The sequence below is a fragment of the Delphinapterus leucas genome, chromosome 16 (assembly GCF_059928025.1).
Source record: "Delphinapterus leucas isolate spDelLeu-1000000601 "Yukka" chromosome 16, BTC_Dleu_Yukka2, whole genome shotgun sequence".
NCBI classification, from domain to species: Eukaryota; Metazoa; Chordata; class Mammalia; order Artiodactyla; family Monodontidae; genus Delphinapterus; species Delphinapterus leucas.
The window spans coordinates 24,188,451-24,206,103 of NC_143144.1; the positions used below are offsets into that span (position 1 = coordinate 24,188,451).

Here is a 17,653-nt window from a genome sequence, read left to right on the forward strand (position 1 = left end):
GAAACTGCTCATTTGAAATCTGACAACACTTTCTTGTAGATTAAAACTCAGCTTTGAAGTTTCACTTCTTGAGCTTGGCTCAGTGAGTTATGCTACTCCTGATGAAAAAGAAAATTAAGAATATTTTATGTTGAAGGGCATTAGTGATGAAAAGGCAGCATGGCAGCATCTAGCTCCCTTATCTCATCAACTGTGCAGCGGGCTCTTAATGTTAGCAATCTCGTGTTTAGATTGTTACCTGAAGAAAGAAAAAACAAAGTGTCCTGAATGCTGATTCTACTCAGCAAGCGGCAAACAACAAAACTTTTGAAAAAGCAGACCTGGGGAGAGTCCACTGCAGTTTCATAATGGGTATGAATAGTTATTTTTCTGCCTTTTTTTTTTTTCTAAATCTTTCTGGGGTTTGATGTGGATTTCTTTCTATTTGTTCAGGAAACTGTGACGTGTGTTCTGGGCAGGGTTTGAGGTTTTGGAACCTTTTCTAAAAGGGACAGAGAGCACCCTGCTACACTTCCCTGTCGTGAGGTTGGCGTGCAGACGGTGGAGCTGAAGCAAGTTGGTCATCATGCAGGTGCTCCTCCAGTGCAGTAGGCTTGTCCTGGCTCTCGCCTTCATCCTGATTTTGGGTTCTTCAGTTCAAGGTAATACCCAGGAATCTTGTCCCCCTATAATCTTCCTTGTAAGTCCTGGGGTCCACACAAATGTTTATATTTGCTTTAAGGTATGGAATGTATTATACTGTGGGAAAGGAGGCCAAAAAAAGAAAAAAAAAAAAAAAAGGATTTGGGGTAGCTGAACTCCTTGGTGTGAGATTGGTTAAGTTTGGTACCAAAAAAATTTAAACTCTGAGGGAGGTGTGACCTTATAAATTCTTAAAATGATTGAAATGTACTATTTTATTGTCACATGAAAATGGTTTATAAATTTTTAAACGCTTAAGAAAGGAATATAGAAAATGACCTACCCCTAAGTGTCTACATCAATCCCAAGTTTTAACATAATATGGTAGTGTCATAATTATTGTGACACTGGGAAATACTATTTTTAAAATCAGAGTAAATTTGCGTGTATTTTTTCTCCTTTTTTAAACTTGGTTCTTAGTGAAAATTCAATTATATTTAGACATAGTTAATGAAAACCATCTCAGATTTTAAAGAGAGGCCAAAGAATTTTAGTAATTGTTTTGTTGCTCAGAGAAACATCACATTGGGAAATTCCTTATTAGGTCTATCATTTAGGGTTGTTTAGTCAGAATGAAACAACTTAAAACCTTTAATGACTAAGAAAATGAAAACAATCAGTTTGTAGGAAAAATACAATTTCTTCTCCTTTGGTAAATAAGCCATCATGTCTGAATAAGGCAGAAAGTCATGGCCTGATAAGTAGATGGGAGAATTTATAGTAGAAAAACTAAAGTTCCTCCAAACTGTAAAGGAAATATTGAGTCATGGTGATTGCACATATCCTGGATTTGTTTCTTTGAAGTTACTTCTAGTTGTCTTGTTTTTACTTCTGGTGGAAATGAAATTGTACACATGATCTCAGATACATTCATTATGTATCGGAAATTTATAAAATCACTTTCTTCTTGTTATGCAATTATTGAAGAAAAAACCAGCAAATACTGTTGCTGAAATTTTCCATTAGTCTATTTATTTTTTAAGGTATAAAACATCGTTGAATGTAAGGAACAGGCTTTACTTGGATCTTTTAGGGAAAACCTTCAGCTTGATGAAATAATTCTCTCATGTGTTCTGACAAGATCCAAGCAGTCAGGTCCATGTTTGTAGCACAGACTTGAGTGACCTGTTGGTGCTGGGTCTACCCTGACCAGAGCTCTGTGAGTCTTTACATCTTCAAAATTTCCCAGAAATGTCACATTCCCCACTAAGGTTCTATAGGGAAAACTAAAATGAAAACAAAAGCATTCTTTATGTAATAGGTATTCTTCAGAATGTAGTGAAGAAACTATTATAACATTTTATAAAGTACTAGTATTTATGTCATCACCAGGTAGGTTTAGCTCTTTGTTGGGAAAGGAACCAAAAAAGAGAGAATGAATGGACTGAAAAACTAGGGAGTTTCCAAAGGAGAAGTGCAGTTGGTATTGGAATCAAGGGTTAGTGTTCACATCTGAATAAGAAGGGAAATAGATGTCCACCCACAGCTGCGTGTGTGAGTGACATCAGCTCAAGGCTGCAGAGAGGTCTCTATTTCATCATACTTCTATGTGATGCCAGATATGATTCTGTAGCATTCTTTCCCCACTTAAAAAAATTTTTTTTCTTAACCCGTTGATTTGACTGAACTGATCAACTGCACTAGGCTTTTGGCTTGTTTTTACTGAAACAAAACATCTTAGGTTATTGTATTAGTTTGCTAAGGCTGCCATAACAAAGTACCACAGACTGGGTGGCTTAAACAACAGGAATTTATTTCCTCACAGTTCTGGAGGCTAGAAGTCCAAGATCAAGGTGTCAGCAGGGTTAGTTTCATTCTGAAGCTTCTCTCCTCAGCGTGTAGATGGCCGTCTTTTCTCTGTCTTTACATGGTTCTTTGTGTGTGTCTATGTCCCAATCTCCTCTTCTTGTAAGGAAACCAGTCATACTGGATTAGGGCTCATCTGCATGACCTCATTATGTCTTAATTATCACTTTCAAGGCCCTGTCTCCAAATACAGTCCCATTCTGAGGTACTGGGGGTTAGAACTTCAACACATTGAATTGGAGGGACACAATTCAGCCCATATCAGTGACTATAAGTGAAGCTGAAGTAAAGACATGCTGTAAAAGTATGTCTACCAAGTGCAAAGAGATGGAAGTTTGACAATGTGTGGGAGACCCTGGAGAGGACAGATGGCTAATCAATTTAATGTAGAGCTCCAGGGGATTATCGATGAGGCCTTACTCATCAATTGATGAGGTGACTCTTACTCTTTTGTTACCTCTCTTTTTAAAAGATGCCCATAAAGAGGGAAAATGGAAAATCCATGAGCAGGTGTGGCCAAGGGGGTCATTGCCAGACTATGTTTCCACTCTACACTGCCTCTGAGATCATGATAATGATATTGATTCCACCTATGTGTGCTGCTGTTTGATTGTAAAGTGATTCACATCGATTCTCGGGTAAAGGATCGTCACATTCCCTAGGAGGAGGAATTAACACCAATTTATAGAGGGGAAAATTGGATCTTACATTCATCATTTCATTTGCTCTTTACATCAACCTCTTGCAAAAAATTTATGAGACTTGCCCAAGGCCCATTACAACTAATTAATGGCAGAGCTGGTCATCTGATTTCAAGTTCAGAGTTAACTTTCTACTGCAATTTAGCTGTATTCTAGATGGATTAGAGATTTTCTTTATTTAAAACAACCTTGCTTTGACTCTAGCCCTTGCTACAAAAACCACTGAGTTGAGGGACAGAGAAGGAGAAATTGAAAGTAAACTTGGAACTTTTTATAGCTTGTCAAACCATGCAAGGGTGGGGGAACTTTATTCATCTTGTGGAATTGATTGGCCTGTAGGAAGCAGCTCCAGCTTAGATGGTGACTTCTGTTTGAATGCCACCAAACAATGAACGAAATGGTCTCCCTCCCCCCCTCCCCACAACATGGCAGTTTCTGCTTAAATTTTTCTAGCACACTTGTAGCAAGTCTCCATTAAGAATAGGAAATTAGTAAATTGAGATGATGTTGGAGAAAAATTGATATTACAATACGATATTACTGGGGTAAGTTATTTGCTCTGGTAATGTTTACTTATAGAAAGTATTTGCTAAAGCAAGACTAGTGACTTTGTGTGTATGTGTGAAAGAAATAGGGGCAAAGACAGAGACAGAGAGAGACAAAGACAGACAGAGAAAGGGCGGGGGTAGGCAGTGAGGGAAGTGATTGTAAATAAAAAACATTCTTCTCCCTTGAATCCACCACAAAATTAACCAGGAGATCTGTAAGTGGGACCTCTTAGGAAGATAATTTTTCTGTCCATGAGCATATTCCCTTTTATTTTTTAAATTACGGTAATCTTAAGATTTCTCTCAAGCAAGACAGAATCAAGATACTCCCACACATCGGGGGCTGGAACTGTTGAATTTTCACATTCTGCCAACACCCTTGAATAAATATAGCAGATTTAAAATCCCCAGTGTGTTGATCATTTTATAATATATAACAATACAGGACCACTATGTTATGCACCTGAAACTAACATAGTATATTAGGTCAACTATACTTAAAAAAGAAAAACCACCTCAGGAATTCCCTGGTGGTCCAGCGGTTAAGAATCCGCCTTCCAATGCAGAGGTAGGTGGGTTCGATCCCTGGTGGGGGAACTAAGATCCCACATGCCGTGGAGCAACTAAGCCCACACACTCTGGAGCCGGCCCACCACAACTAGAGAGAAGCCCGTGTGCCGCAATGAAAGATCCTGTGTGCCGCAGCTAAGTCCCGACACAGCCAAAAATAAAAATAAATAAATAAATATTAAGAAAACACCTAATATGATTTTATTTACATGAAACATCCAACTTGCTTAAAAATATAGAGATAAAAAGTAGATTGATTAGTGGTTACTTAGGGATGAGAAGCATGAGATACAGGAGCTGGCTAGCTAAAGGATAGGGGATTTCTCTGTGATGATAAAATTGTTCTAAATTTGTGGTGATAGTTGCACATACCTATGAATATGCTAAAAACCACTGAATTTTACATTTTAGAAGAGTGATTGTGTGCTATGTTACACACATACCAATAAAACTTTTTTAAATTAAAAAAATAAAATCACCAGTCCCAAACTAGATAAATATTTCTGTGGGGGAGGTGGACTTCTATCTTTGATTTCTTTATCAATTTTGGAATAGCTTTACTGAGATAGATTTCATATACCATACAATTCACCCATTTAAAGTGTACATCGATGGTTTTTTAGTATATTCACAGATATGTGCAACCATCACCATAGTCTATTTTAGAACATTTTTGTCACCCAAAAAAAGAAACCCTTCTTTATAAATTTTAAAAGCTGAGATTCTAAACTGTAGAGGGAATTTGTATTTTAGAAGTTTTCTAATTTACCAGAGTTGTGTTTCTTACACCAGTGAAAAGATGAGATCTTTCACTTAGATGCTTCCTCATTAAACTATTAGTTTTACTTTTCTGTTTAACTTCCTATCTATGCAAGCACTTACTTGGTTTGATATTCAGCCATCCACGACAGTAGAGAAGAATTGTCTAGACCTGCTCTGTCTGAAATGGTAGCCACGGGCTTCTTGTGGCTACTAAGCACTTGAAATGTGTGAAATGTGGCAAGTCCAAAATGAGGTATGGTGTAAGTGCAAAATACACACCAGATTTGAAATCTTAGGATGAAAAAAAGTGTAAAATATCCATTAATAACTTACATTGATTATGTTGTGACAATATTTGAATATATTTAAGTAAAATATTTTCAAATTAATGTCACCTCTTTTTTACTTTTTAAAATATGGCTGTTGTAACATCCATACGTGTACGGATGGTTTCTCTTGTTTCTATTGGACCGCGCTGGTCTAGACGGCATGGGGTGTGAAGACGTTGCCCTCTGCTGGAGCAGATGTCGAATTTTTACCTGACTCACAATGATGACGCTTCTAAGTAACAATTCAGTAGATGCCAAGCTTAAGCTCCTTCAGGAAAGAATCAGAGGAGAAGGAGCTAAAATGTATTAAATACCTACCATGTGCAAAGGCTTGTGCTAGATGTTTCAGATACTTTTATCTTGTTTAAACAGGAACTCTTTGGGATACTATTATGGGATACTGTGGTGGAACAGGAATTTAAATTTGGTCTCTCTACAAACTGTTCACTATCAGAGATAGGTCAATAGGTCATTCTCATTCTCCTCCTCAGCAGAGAAACTAGCATTTAAAGAGCTCTGACGGGACTTTCCTGGTGGTCCACCGGTTAAGACTCCGTGCTCCCAATGCAGGGGGCCCAGGATCGATCCCTGGTCGGGGAACTAGATCTCCTATGCCTGTGTCAACTAAGAGTTCACATGCCGCAACTAAGAAGTCCGCATGCTGCAACAAAGATCCCGCATGGCGCAATGAAGATTCTGCGTGCTGCAACCAAGACCCAGTGCAGCCAAAATAAATAAACAAATAAATGTTAAAAAAGAAAAGAAAAGAAAAGGGAGAGATTAATTTAAATAAATAAAGAGCTCTGGGCTTCCCTGGTGGCGCAGTCGTTGAGAGTCCGCCTGCCGATGCAGGGGACACGGGTTCGTGCCCTGGTCCGGGAAGATCCCACATGCCGCAGAGCGGCTAGGCCGGTGAGCCATGGCCGCTGAGCCTGCGCGTCCGGAGCCTGTGCTCCGCAATGGGAGAGGCCACAACAGTGAGAGGCCCGCGTACCGCAAAAAAAAAAAAAAAAGAGCTCTGACCATGGTGCTAGGTACTATTCTACGAGCCTAATATTTATATCTCATTATTAGAGCTACTACTGTCCCCATTTTATGGATGAGGAAATTGAGGTACAGGGAGGTTAAGGTTACACAGCTAGTAAGGGGGAGACATTGTGATGTCAACTTGACATCAAGCCTTGATGTCAACTTGTCAACATCAAGTTGACATCATGTCAACTTGACATGTCAAGCCTTACCTCCAGCCTCCAAGCAGTGACAAAGCTAACCCATTCTGGATGAGTAGCATCCCAGACCAGAAACTGTAAGCTATATTCAGGAACCATGGGAAGATTGTGATAGAATAGTAGTTCTAAAAGAAAGAATGAATGAAAGTAAGACAGACAGAAAGAAAGAAGGAAAACAATGGGAGAACATTTACTTTCTACATTAGAGTCTTTGTTTTGTTTATATTTTTAAAAGAATATTGTTTATTACAGCAATTTAGAAAACAAAGTGAGAAAAAAATCACCAGAGTCTACCACTATAGTTATTTCTGTGTATTTCCTCCCATTCCTCACCCCCCCGATATCTATTTATGTAGTTGCATTAACAACTATTATGCATAGAGTGGTATTCTGCTTTTTTAAAAATATTTATTTATTTATTTTTGGCTGTATCAGGTTTTAGTTGCAGCACACAGGATCTTTCGTGTGGCACACGGACTCCTCTCTAGTGGTGGCGCAAAGGCTCCAGCACGTGCGGGCTCAGTAGTTGTGGCGCAAGGGCTCTCTAGTTATGGCTTGTGGGCTCATAGTTGCGGTGTGCGGGCTTAGTTGCCCTGCAGCATATGGGATCTTAGTTCCCTGACCAGGGATAGAACCCGAGTCCCCTGCATTGGAAGGTGGATTCTTAACCACTGGACCACGAGGGAAGTCCCCTCTGCTTTTTTTAAACTCATTTTTGAACATAGATTTTCCTATGATGCTATATAGTCTTTTCCATAACTACTGCTTTTTTCCCATTTGTTTAATAGTCTCTCATATGAATGCCTCATAATTAATCTGAGTATTTTCTCTTGTTTTGATTATTTAGTTATTTCCTGTTTCCCTATTTTAAATAATACTAAGGTGAACAGCATCATGAATTCTTTTTTTTTTTATGAATTCTTTATATATTTTCTCTCTCTCTCTCTCCATATATATGTATATAATGTATATCTTAATGATGTTATTAATAACTTAGCAATGCTGTATTTATAAAATTAATCAGAAATATTAGCTAGGACAAAGTTGAGTGTAAACAGACATAATAGAGTTTCATTAGGAAAGAGGACATTTTGCAAAAGTTCTGTGGTTCTGCAATCTTTTAAGAACAAAGTCCTTGGCCATCCCATTAAGATGTAAAGTGAATTTGACCTCAGTAGAGGCTTCACTTTTCAACCTCTGCTGGTTGAGAATAGGACACAACTTGTGCATACTCTCCTAGAAATACAGATACCCAGAGGGAAAAAAAGCAAAACTCCAGAACTTACGGTCTTTGGGAGGGCTGGGTAATGCGACTAGGAGTAAATTTTTTTGTATGTTGGTTTGCTACATTTTTCAAAATTTTCTATAATGAACATACATTCCTTTTCTAAGATAAATGTTATTAAAAATTGCAACAAAAGCAGTTTAGATGTAAGGAATATCTAAATAAACTCTCCATTTCTAGGAGAGAGTACTATAAAAGGTAGAGAGCCCTCTAGAACCTGAGTTAAAGTCAGGAAACCATTGACAAGTTGCTGTATGTATCCATTTACATAAATTCTAGAAAATGCAAACTAATTTATAATGACAGTAAGTAGATTGATGGTTGAGGGGGGCTGGGGGGAGTCAGGAGGAGGGAGGGAGAAGGGCAGGATCAAAAAGGGGCACAAGGAAACTCTGGGGGATGTTGAATATGTTCATACCCTTGATTGTGGTGATGGTTCCATTGTGTATCCATTTGTCGAAACAAATTGTGCACTTTAAATATGCACAGCTTATTGAATGGCAAGTCCACCTTAAGAAAGCTGTCAAAAAATAAAAATAATTTTGAATAGATAATACATACATATGGCTCAAAAATCTAATGATTCAAAAGGATATGCAGTGAAAAGTCAATGCTCTTCCTTCCACTGTCTTCCAGCCACCAATTCCCTCCACAAAGATGATCAGTTTGCTGTGTATCTTTTCAGAGATGTTCTGTGCATGTAAGCATATATGTAAATATAGTGTGAAAAAACACAAACACACACAAATGGTAACAAACAATTCATAGTGTTCTTTACTTTTTTTAACTTAATAATATACCTTGGAGGGAATTCCCTGGCGGTCCAGTAGTTAGGACCCCAGGCTTTCACTGCCGAGGGATTTTTGAAATCTCTGACTAGATGTGAGGGCAAAGAAAGAGGCCAAGTTTTTAACCTACTTTTCATTCCCAAGAATACCCAAGAATTTCTTTTCAATACCCAAGAATGGCCCTAAAGAACTAGGGCTCTGTAGTATCTCGGGTACCAATTGGTACATTCCTTAACCTTTCTGAGCATGATTCAACTCATCTCTACCAGAGCAGGCAGGATTCAGGTCAGATACAGGTTTGAATCCTGGGTCCTTTACTCAGTACCTGTGCAGCCTCAGTTTTCCTTTGTATAAAATGGAAAAAATAGTGCAAAGATAATGATAGTTAATATTTTCAAGTGTTTACTGTGTACCTGGCACTATGTTAAGATCTTTACATGCATTTTCTCATTTAATTTTTGTGACCAGCTTATGAAAAAGAGACACTCTTAGTACCTCAGTTTTCTGGTGGGGGCTTGGGGAAGTTAAGGTTTCACAGCTCACCAGTAGCAGAGCTGGGACTTCACTCCAGGAAGCTAATTGCCAAAGCCTGTTCTAACCTTAAACTCTAGGCTACTTTAGAGGGGTGTTGTGAGAAGGACAAATGGTGTGCATAAAGGGCTAGCAAATAGTCGGTGCTCCTGTGATATTAATGATCATAAAACCTGTCCACACCTTACCTACCAAATTTAGAATCTATTTAATTATAAATTTCTTAGGGACAGAGTGATTAGAAGCTGTGTAAGAGACATTTATTGACCACGTGGGTTCCATGTTTGAGCAGGTTCTCCTGTGCGGAAAGCCAGATACCAGTGGGTACGCTGCAACCCTGACAGCAATTCTGCAAACTGCATTGATGAAAAGGGACCAGAGTTCGATCTACTTCCAGGTGAATACAACAGAATCCTATCTCCAAGGACTGACCCTTTTTCGTAAGTGGACTTTCTTGATTTTACTTTCACCATCCGCTGCTGAGATCTTGGCGTGGAGGTGGGAGGGTTGCCAAGAGCGTTTTTCTTCAGGCTCTTGCTTCCATGGTTAGGTTCCATGGTTAGGTTTTCACTGCACAGTACAGGGTAAAACAGTACTGTATTTACTGGTATATGAGATGCACAAGAATACATGATTCACCTACCTTTTTAAGAATTTTATTTATTTTTTAAAATTTATTTATTTTTGGCTGAGTTGGGTCTTTGTTGCTGCGCGCGGGCTTTCTCTAGTTGCTGAGAGCAGGGGCTACTCTTCGTTGCGGTGCACGGGCTTCTCATTGTGGTGGTTTCTTTTGTTGCGGAGCATGGGCTCTAGGCATGCGGGCTGAGTAGTTGCGGAGCGCGGGCTTAGCTGCTCTGCGGCATGTGGGATCTTCCCAGACCAGAGATAGAACCTGTGTCTCCTGCACTGGCAGGCAGATTCTTAACCACTGCGCCACCAGGGAGGTCCCTATTCACCTACACTTTTGCAAGGTCTTTTTCTTGTGGCATAAACAAAAATTGAATACTTTTCACCAATAGGTATTGAAAATGATTGAACATTATTTTATTAATGTAAATAGAGCACATTGTATATTAAAATCCAATAGGAGTCTGTCACCTGAATGGATAAACAAAATGTGGTACATCCCTTAAGTAGAATATTATTTGGCCATAAGAAAGAAGGAGTTATTGATAAATGCTACAACATGGGTGAATCCTGAAAACATTATGCAAAGTGAAGGAAACCAGACACAAAAAGCCACATATTGTATGATTCCATTTATGTGAAATGTCCAGAATAGGCAAATCCATAGAGACAGAAATAGAGTAGTGGTTGCCAGGGACTGTGAGGGAGGAAGGAATAAAGAGTGACTGCTATTAGGTACAAGATTTTTGAGGGGTGACAAAAATGTTCCGTTTAGATAGTAGTGATAAAAAAAAAAGAAGAAATTAGGGAAAGGAAGAATAAGTGACCACGACTCATAAAAAAGAAAGTCAAAACTCTTCTTTTTTTAACTTAAATTAAATTAATTTACGTTTTATACAGCAGGTTCTTATTATCTATTTTATACATATTAGTGTATAAATGTCAACCGCAATCTCCCAATTCATCCCCCACCCCACTTCCTCCCTTGGTGTCCATATATCCAAAACTCTTCTTGATCAAATAAAACCTGCCTTATACTTGCAAAAAAGATCCAATAGGAATTCATAAGTAACAAAAATTGAATTGTATTAAAACCCATTATTTCAATGAATATCAAAATTATATGTAGCAAAGATACATTATGAAAAGAATTATCATAAAAGTTTTAATCTTCAGGCTTAAATAGAAAATCACTCCCCTGAAAGCCACGTAAATCATCATGCCCAAACCACGTAAGTCTATCATCACTTTGGGGATCCTGGTAACCCCCTTCATCACTGAAATTATATCACCACCATCTTCAAAATGCAACTCTGCAACCCTGTGCTTTTAGGTCCACGGCATAAAGCTTGAACGTGATATTACAGCATCCTCCATTATTTTAAGTCACGGATTTCAACAGTGATTCATTTAAATCTAAGATATTAGAGGAACAACGCAAGTCCTCCAAAACAAATATTTACACTATTTCTTCCCTCCTCAAATCTGTGTGATCTTCCACACTCTTTGACATAAATTGTAGCAATATTTTTTTGGATCCGTGTCCTAAGGCAAAGGAAACAAAAGCAAAAATAAACAAATGGGACCTAATTAAACTTAAAAGCTTTTGCACAGCAAGGAGACCATCGACAAACGAAAGGACAACCTACTGAATGGGAGAAAATATTTGCAAGTGATATGACGAATAAGGGGTTAATATCTAAAGTATATAAACAGCTCATACAACTCAACATCAAAAAAACAAACATCCCGATTAAAAACTGGGCAGAAGATCTGAATAGACATTTTTCCAAAGAACACATCCAGTTAGACAACAGGCACATGAAAAGATGCTCAACATCGCTAATCACCAGAGAAATGCAAATTAAAACCACAATGAATATCACCTCCCACCTGTCAGAATGGCTGTCATCAAAAAGATCACAAATAATAAATTGCTGGTGAGGATGTAGAGAAAAGGGGACCCTTGTACCTTGTTAATGGGAATGTATATTGGTGCAACCACTGTACAAAACAGTGTGGAGGTTCCTCAGAAAACTAAAAATAGAGTTACCATATGATCCTGCAATTGTATTCCTGGGTATATATCCAAAGAAAATGAAAACACTAATTTGAAAAGATATATGTACCCCAATGTTCATAGCAGCATTATTTATAATAGCCAAGATATGGAAGCAATCTAAGCGTCCATCAGTAGATGAATGGATAAAGAAGACGTGATACACACACACACACACACATACACATTGGAATACTACCCAGCCATAAAAAAGAACGAAATTTTGCCATTTGCAGCAACACGGATGGACTTGGAGGGTATTATGCTTAGTGAAATAAGTCAGACAGAGAAGACAAATACTGTATGATATCACTTGTATGTGGAATCTAAAAAATAAAACAAACTTGTGAATATAACAAAAAAGGAACAGACACACAGATATAGAGAACAAACCAGTGGTTACCAGTGGGGAGAAGGAAGAGGGAGGGGCAAGCTAGGGGCAGGGGATTAAGAGGTACAAACTACTGTGAATAAAATAAATAATCGGGCTTTCCTGGTGGCTCAGTGGTTCAGAATCCGCCTGCCAATGCAGGGGACGCGGGTTCAAGCCCTGGTCCGGGAAGATCCCACATGCTGCAGAGCAACTAAGCCCGTGTGCCACAACTACTGAGCCTGTGCGCCTAGAGCCCATGCTCTGCAACAAGAGAAGCCACCGCAATGAGAAGCCCGCGCACCGCAATGAAGAGTAGCCGCGGCTCGCGCCAACTATAGAAAGTCTGCGCATAGCAAGGAAGACACATCACAGCCAAAAATAAATAAATAAAAATAAATAAATAATCTACATGGATGTATTGTACAACACAGGGAATATAGCCAATATTTTATAATAACTATAAATGGAATATAACCTTTAAAATTGTGAATCACTGTTGTACACCTGAAATGTATATAGTATTGTAAATCAACTCTACCTCAACTAAAAATAATAAATAAAAAAAAATCTCTAGGATCTTCCCTTTCCTCAGCCAGCAACTTTCCTTCTTGCTCTGACACTCCTGTTAATATGGATGCACAGCCCCTGCTTCTCTGATGGTCTTGGACACTCTTGCTCTCAGATCCATTTCTTCTCCTTCCATCTCCCTGCTCTGCGTTGGGTGAGGGTGGTGAGGGCTGATCCCTATGGTCTGCATTTCTCAGGCTCCCAGATCTGTGGCTGAGTTTGGCCAGTGGGATGCCTGAAAGGGAGACTGGTCAGCGTGGGCAGCAAGGAGAGACAAGTATGTTTCTTCTCATTCCTGCCTTGGGTGGCACCTCTGGCACGGCTGTGTCTCATCCATGGCTTCAGCTTCCACCAGATGCTCTTGGTCCCTGGGCTCAGGTAGTACCACCTCCTCCACTGTCCCTCTAGCCCAGGGAGGGAAATATTTTCTTGCTGTTCCTCATCTCCGGGTTTCCTTATTATTCCCTATTTGGCTTTGCTTCTCTTCCATCTCATGTGTTAGCAATTCCCTGTCTTAAATATTTAGGTAAGTTTCTTGACTGTACTATGACTGTGGCAGCTTCTAAGGCCACCCCTCCTTGTGCTGGGCATCCTATCCCCATGCACCTTCTCCAGGACTTTAATTCTGCAGTTAACCCTCTGAACCCAGCATCTTCTTCTCATCAGTATGCAGACATTCTCTGGTATCTCCTACATTTAGGTAAAATCCCCTCTTTGACTCTGCATCCTTTCCAGCTGTTGCCCCATTCTCTGCTCCTCTTCATAGTAACACTTCCTGATAGGGTTGCCGATGCTTACTATCTCCTCAACCCCTTCTGGTTCTACCTTCACCCAGAGAGCTTGGTAGAAGCACTTACTTTTTCTTTGCGGTACATGGGCCTCTCACTTCTGTGGCCTCTCCCGTTGCGGAGCACAGGTTCCGGACGCGCAGGCTCAGCGGCCATGGCTCACGGGCCCAGCTGCTCCGCGGCATGTGGGATCCCCCCGGACCGGGGCACGAAACCGTGTCCCCTGCATCGGCAGACGGACTGTCAACCACTGCGCCACCAGGGAAGCCCACTTTTTTTTTTTTTAATTTCTTTTTTTTTTTTAATTGAACCTGGGCCCTCGGCAGTGAAAGCGTGGAGTCCTAACCACTGGACTGCCAGGGAATTCCCAATTTAAGTTCTTTTTTATTTTCCTCCACACTGGTAAAAGTTCCAAGGGAGCTTAAAGTTTTTTAAACATCTTAACTATCCCTCTTTCCCACCCCCGACTTCTGAATTTACAAAGCAAAGGAGAGCAGGAGTCCCAATTTTTAATGGTTCCCCATCTCCTCATGTTATTTGATCCAAAAACTATATACAAGTTTGTAGCAGTCATAGTTATTGTACACGTTTAGGAGGGAGGGAGGCAAGAAGGGATAGGGAGGTCTTCCCTGGTGGCGCAGTGGTTGAGAGTCCGTCTGCCGATGCAGGGCACATGGGTTCGTGCCCTGGTCCGGGAAGATCCTACATGCCGTGGAGCGGCTGGGCCCGTGAGCCATGGCCGCTGAACCTGCGCGTCCGGAGCCTGTGTTCTGCAGCGGGAGAGGCCACAACACTGAGAGGCCCGCGTACCGCAAAAAAAAAAAAAAAAAAAGGGATAGGGAGAATGGTGATCCAAAAGAATAAAAACAGCAACCAAATAGGTCACAATTACTTCCTGTTGACACATCTGCTGGTTACTTCTCTATGTTTAGCTTACTTGACTTCTCTCTCTCTCTCTTTTTTTTCCTGCGCCACATGGCTTGTGGGATCTTAGTTCCGGGCTAAGGATAGAGCCTGTGCCCTTGGCACTGAAGTGCAGAGTCCTAACCACTGAACCGCCAGGGAATTCCCACTTGACTTGTCAGTTGTTTTCAAAAACAGTTGACCACCCTTCCTCTGAAATACTTTTTTCTCTGGGCTTCCATGGCCCCACCTTGTCTTGGGTTTCCTTCTACTTCCCTGGCTGTTCTTTCTCCTTTGATTAATATTTAATATGTTGGGGTGGCCCTAGCTCTGTCGTGGGCTGCTTTTGTATCTGCATGCCTTTTTTGGGTGACTTCATCCTGTTGCATGGCTTTAAATACTATATGTGTGTGTGTGTGTGTGAGAGAGAGGGAGAGGGAGAGGGAGAGGGAGAGGGAGAGGGAGAAACTACCAAATCTGTTTCCAGCTCTGATTCCTTTTCCTATCCAGCTGACCAACTATCCAGCAGGTCACCCTCTATTACATTATTCCACTTTGTTTCTCTGCATAACATTTAGCCCCACCTAATATTTTCCTGATTTGCTTATTCACTTTTTATTGTCTGTCTCCCCGCCAAAGTTATAAACCTCTGAGCAGGGACCTCATCTATCAGTCCCCATTCTATCCCAGGCCCTCAGAACAGGGATCAGATATTCGATATTTATCGAATGTAGGCATGAAGGAAACTCTAATCTGTTGTATGGCCTGTGGTTTATTATTTTCATGTAGAAAATGACCCATAGGCTGTGAAACTCAACTTTTGTCTCTGATGCTTTGTTGCCTTATTCTGCCACTGATGGGTGGCATCATTGCTCTGGTCCTTTGGTGCTGAGTGGATTTCAAACTACCCCACTGAACCCAGTTGAATGAATGCACTTATTTGCGGGGAGGAGATTGAATGTTAACATGCTGGCAAATATAATGCATGACTTGTTGCAAAGAATTTCTTAAGTGTGAGCTTTGTTGAAGCCCTGTGAAGTTATTAGAGATTTTGCAGAATTTTTAAAATAGGAAAAATATATATCTAGTCTAATTTACTTGTGTAAATTAGAGACTTCTCCCTTTCTTCTCCCTTTCTCTTCTCCCTTTCTTCAGTGGGAGAAAGTGTAAAAATGGGATCTTTTCTGTAAAAAATAAATGACCCCTTAAGTAAATTCTAAATATAGGATTGCTATGTTAGTGATAAGAAAATTAGCATTTTTATATGCATCTGCAATGAGTAGATGTGAAGCTGATAAAGGCAACGAGTTAGATACAGTAAGAATTGTAAATATGTGGAAAGGTCTGACTTATTTTTTGTTTTAAAACATTAAATAACTGGGAAACTTTTAACTTAAAATTTGAGCAACGGAGTGGCTACATTTACTTTCATATCTTAAAAAATTTATTATGATTATCTTTTCATGTCTCAAACTTTAATGTTTCTTTTCCACTTTTCTGTCATGCTTCAGAATGATGAAATCCAGGAACTTGAATGATGTCTTCCCTCTTTCTGAGGACTTTTCAGGATCAGGCTCTGGAAGTGGCTCTGGAAGTGGCTTCCTACGTGAAATCGAACAGGAATACCAACCACGAGAAGAAAACGATGCTTTTTATTACAACTTTAGGTCTCTGGAGAGAAATTTGCCCTCAGACAACCAGGACTTGGGTCAGAATGGACCAGAAGAGGATTTTACTATATAAGAGAGGGTTTCCCAGCTTGACACCAGGCAATGTATTTGTGTACCATGGTTAAATGATTAATTTGAGGACAAAAAGCTTTATAGAAAATTTAAAACATCTGAAAAGGAAGTTTAAGTTTTATCTTTTTTTTCTCATGAATTCTTAAAGCCTCCTTTTTCTATCCTAATGTCCTGGAAAATACCTGCATTTGTTTTGTATTGTATTCAACAACATCACTATGAAGTTAACTAGACTCCACATATGTATAAAATTGCTTTAAAGAATAAATTATACTGTTCTTAAAACATTTAGTTTGAGAAACAAATTGACAGGCATTATTTCATATCTAAATCTTCAGGAAGCTGACTCTGAAATCTAGATATGCCTCTTTTTTTGTGAAAAAACACAGATGAAACATACAGTGAATGTACAGAGTGGGTATTTGACATGTTTTACAGTGTGAAGTTAACTGCTTTAATAGTACCACTGGAGGTGTTTGCAGAGCTAGTGGACAGCATTTGCTTAGAAGTGTGATTGCTGTCACAATTAGAAACTTAACACCCAGATTAAAGCACAATTGTGCTCTCAATACCTCATACTGCTTTACTTTTTTTCCTGGATATCTATGTATTTTCAAACATTATTAAAGCAGAAGTATAATCAAAGGGTCAAGCTGTCTGGGCTCTCTTGTTCATGAAGTAATTATTTGTTCAAATGTTTCTAGATTCTCATCAACAAAATATCTGTAAAGTTATTTTACAGTGAGACCAAATTTTGTAACTGGAATCAAATCCTGTTAACTAGCAGATGAAGAAAACAATCATGCTACAGAGAGGGTTACTCTTGAACAAACAATTCCTCTTCTTTAAGGCTATACTATACTCATCTCTGTTCCCCTTAATTCTGAAAAGCCTGTCAGCATCATTGTCATGGATCCTGTTCTGTACCATCTAGATCCCCTCTTCAGAACTGAGGACTTATTCAAATTAACCTCTGTGGAAGAGAGACACCTTGTCCAAGGGCACACCTCTTCCCATGGCAGCCTGCACCCAATGCCTGGTTGATGTGAGCATATGAGTGCCAGACCCCTCCCCTGAACTTGGAACAATTCAGCAGGGCAATCACAGATTCAGAGCTCCCTGAGGAGTCATCTGAGGCTTTGTTGGGACTGTTTTGCAGCTCAGTTTCTTCCTTTACTTAGTCTTGCTTCCTTCCATTCCCCCCTGAGAGAGCTCCCTTAGGAACTTTCTGCACACTAGTTTTCATCTCAGAGTTTGCTCTGTGGGGAATCCAACCTGTGAAAGTTGGTGCCAGGATGGGTAGAAAGCAGATGCTAAAATGGGATTTTGGAGCTGGATCACCTACTGTCTGGCTGGCAATGAGG

At 39.8% G+C, this 17,653-nt stretch overlaps 1 protein-coding gene across 1 annotated transcript; it reads left to right on the top strand.

Moving 5' to 3' along the window:
* Positions 1-510: 510 nt before the first annotated feature.
* SRGN (serglycin) lies at positions 511-16,941 on the top strand. The gene is made up of 3 exons (XM_022590743.2): positions 511-641; positions 9,523-9,670; positions 16,059-16,941. The coding sequence occupies exons 1-3, from the start codon at positions 566-568 to the stop codon at positions 16,288-16,290; spliced, it is 456 nt and encodes a 151-aa protein (XP_022446451.1). The 5' UTR covers positions 511-565; the 3' UTR covers positions 16,291-16,941.
* Positions 16,942-17,653: the final 712 nt, after the last annotated feature.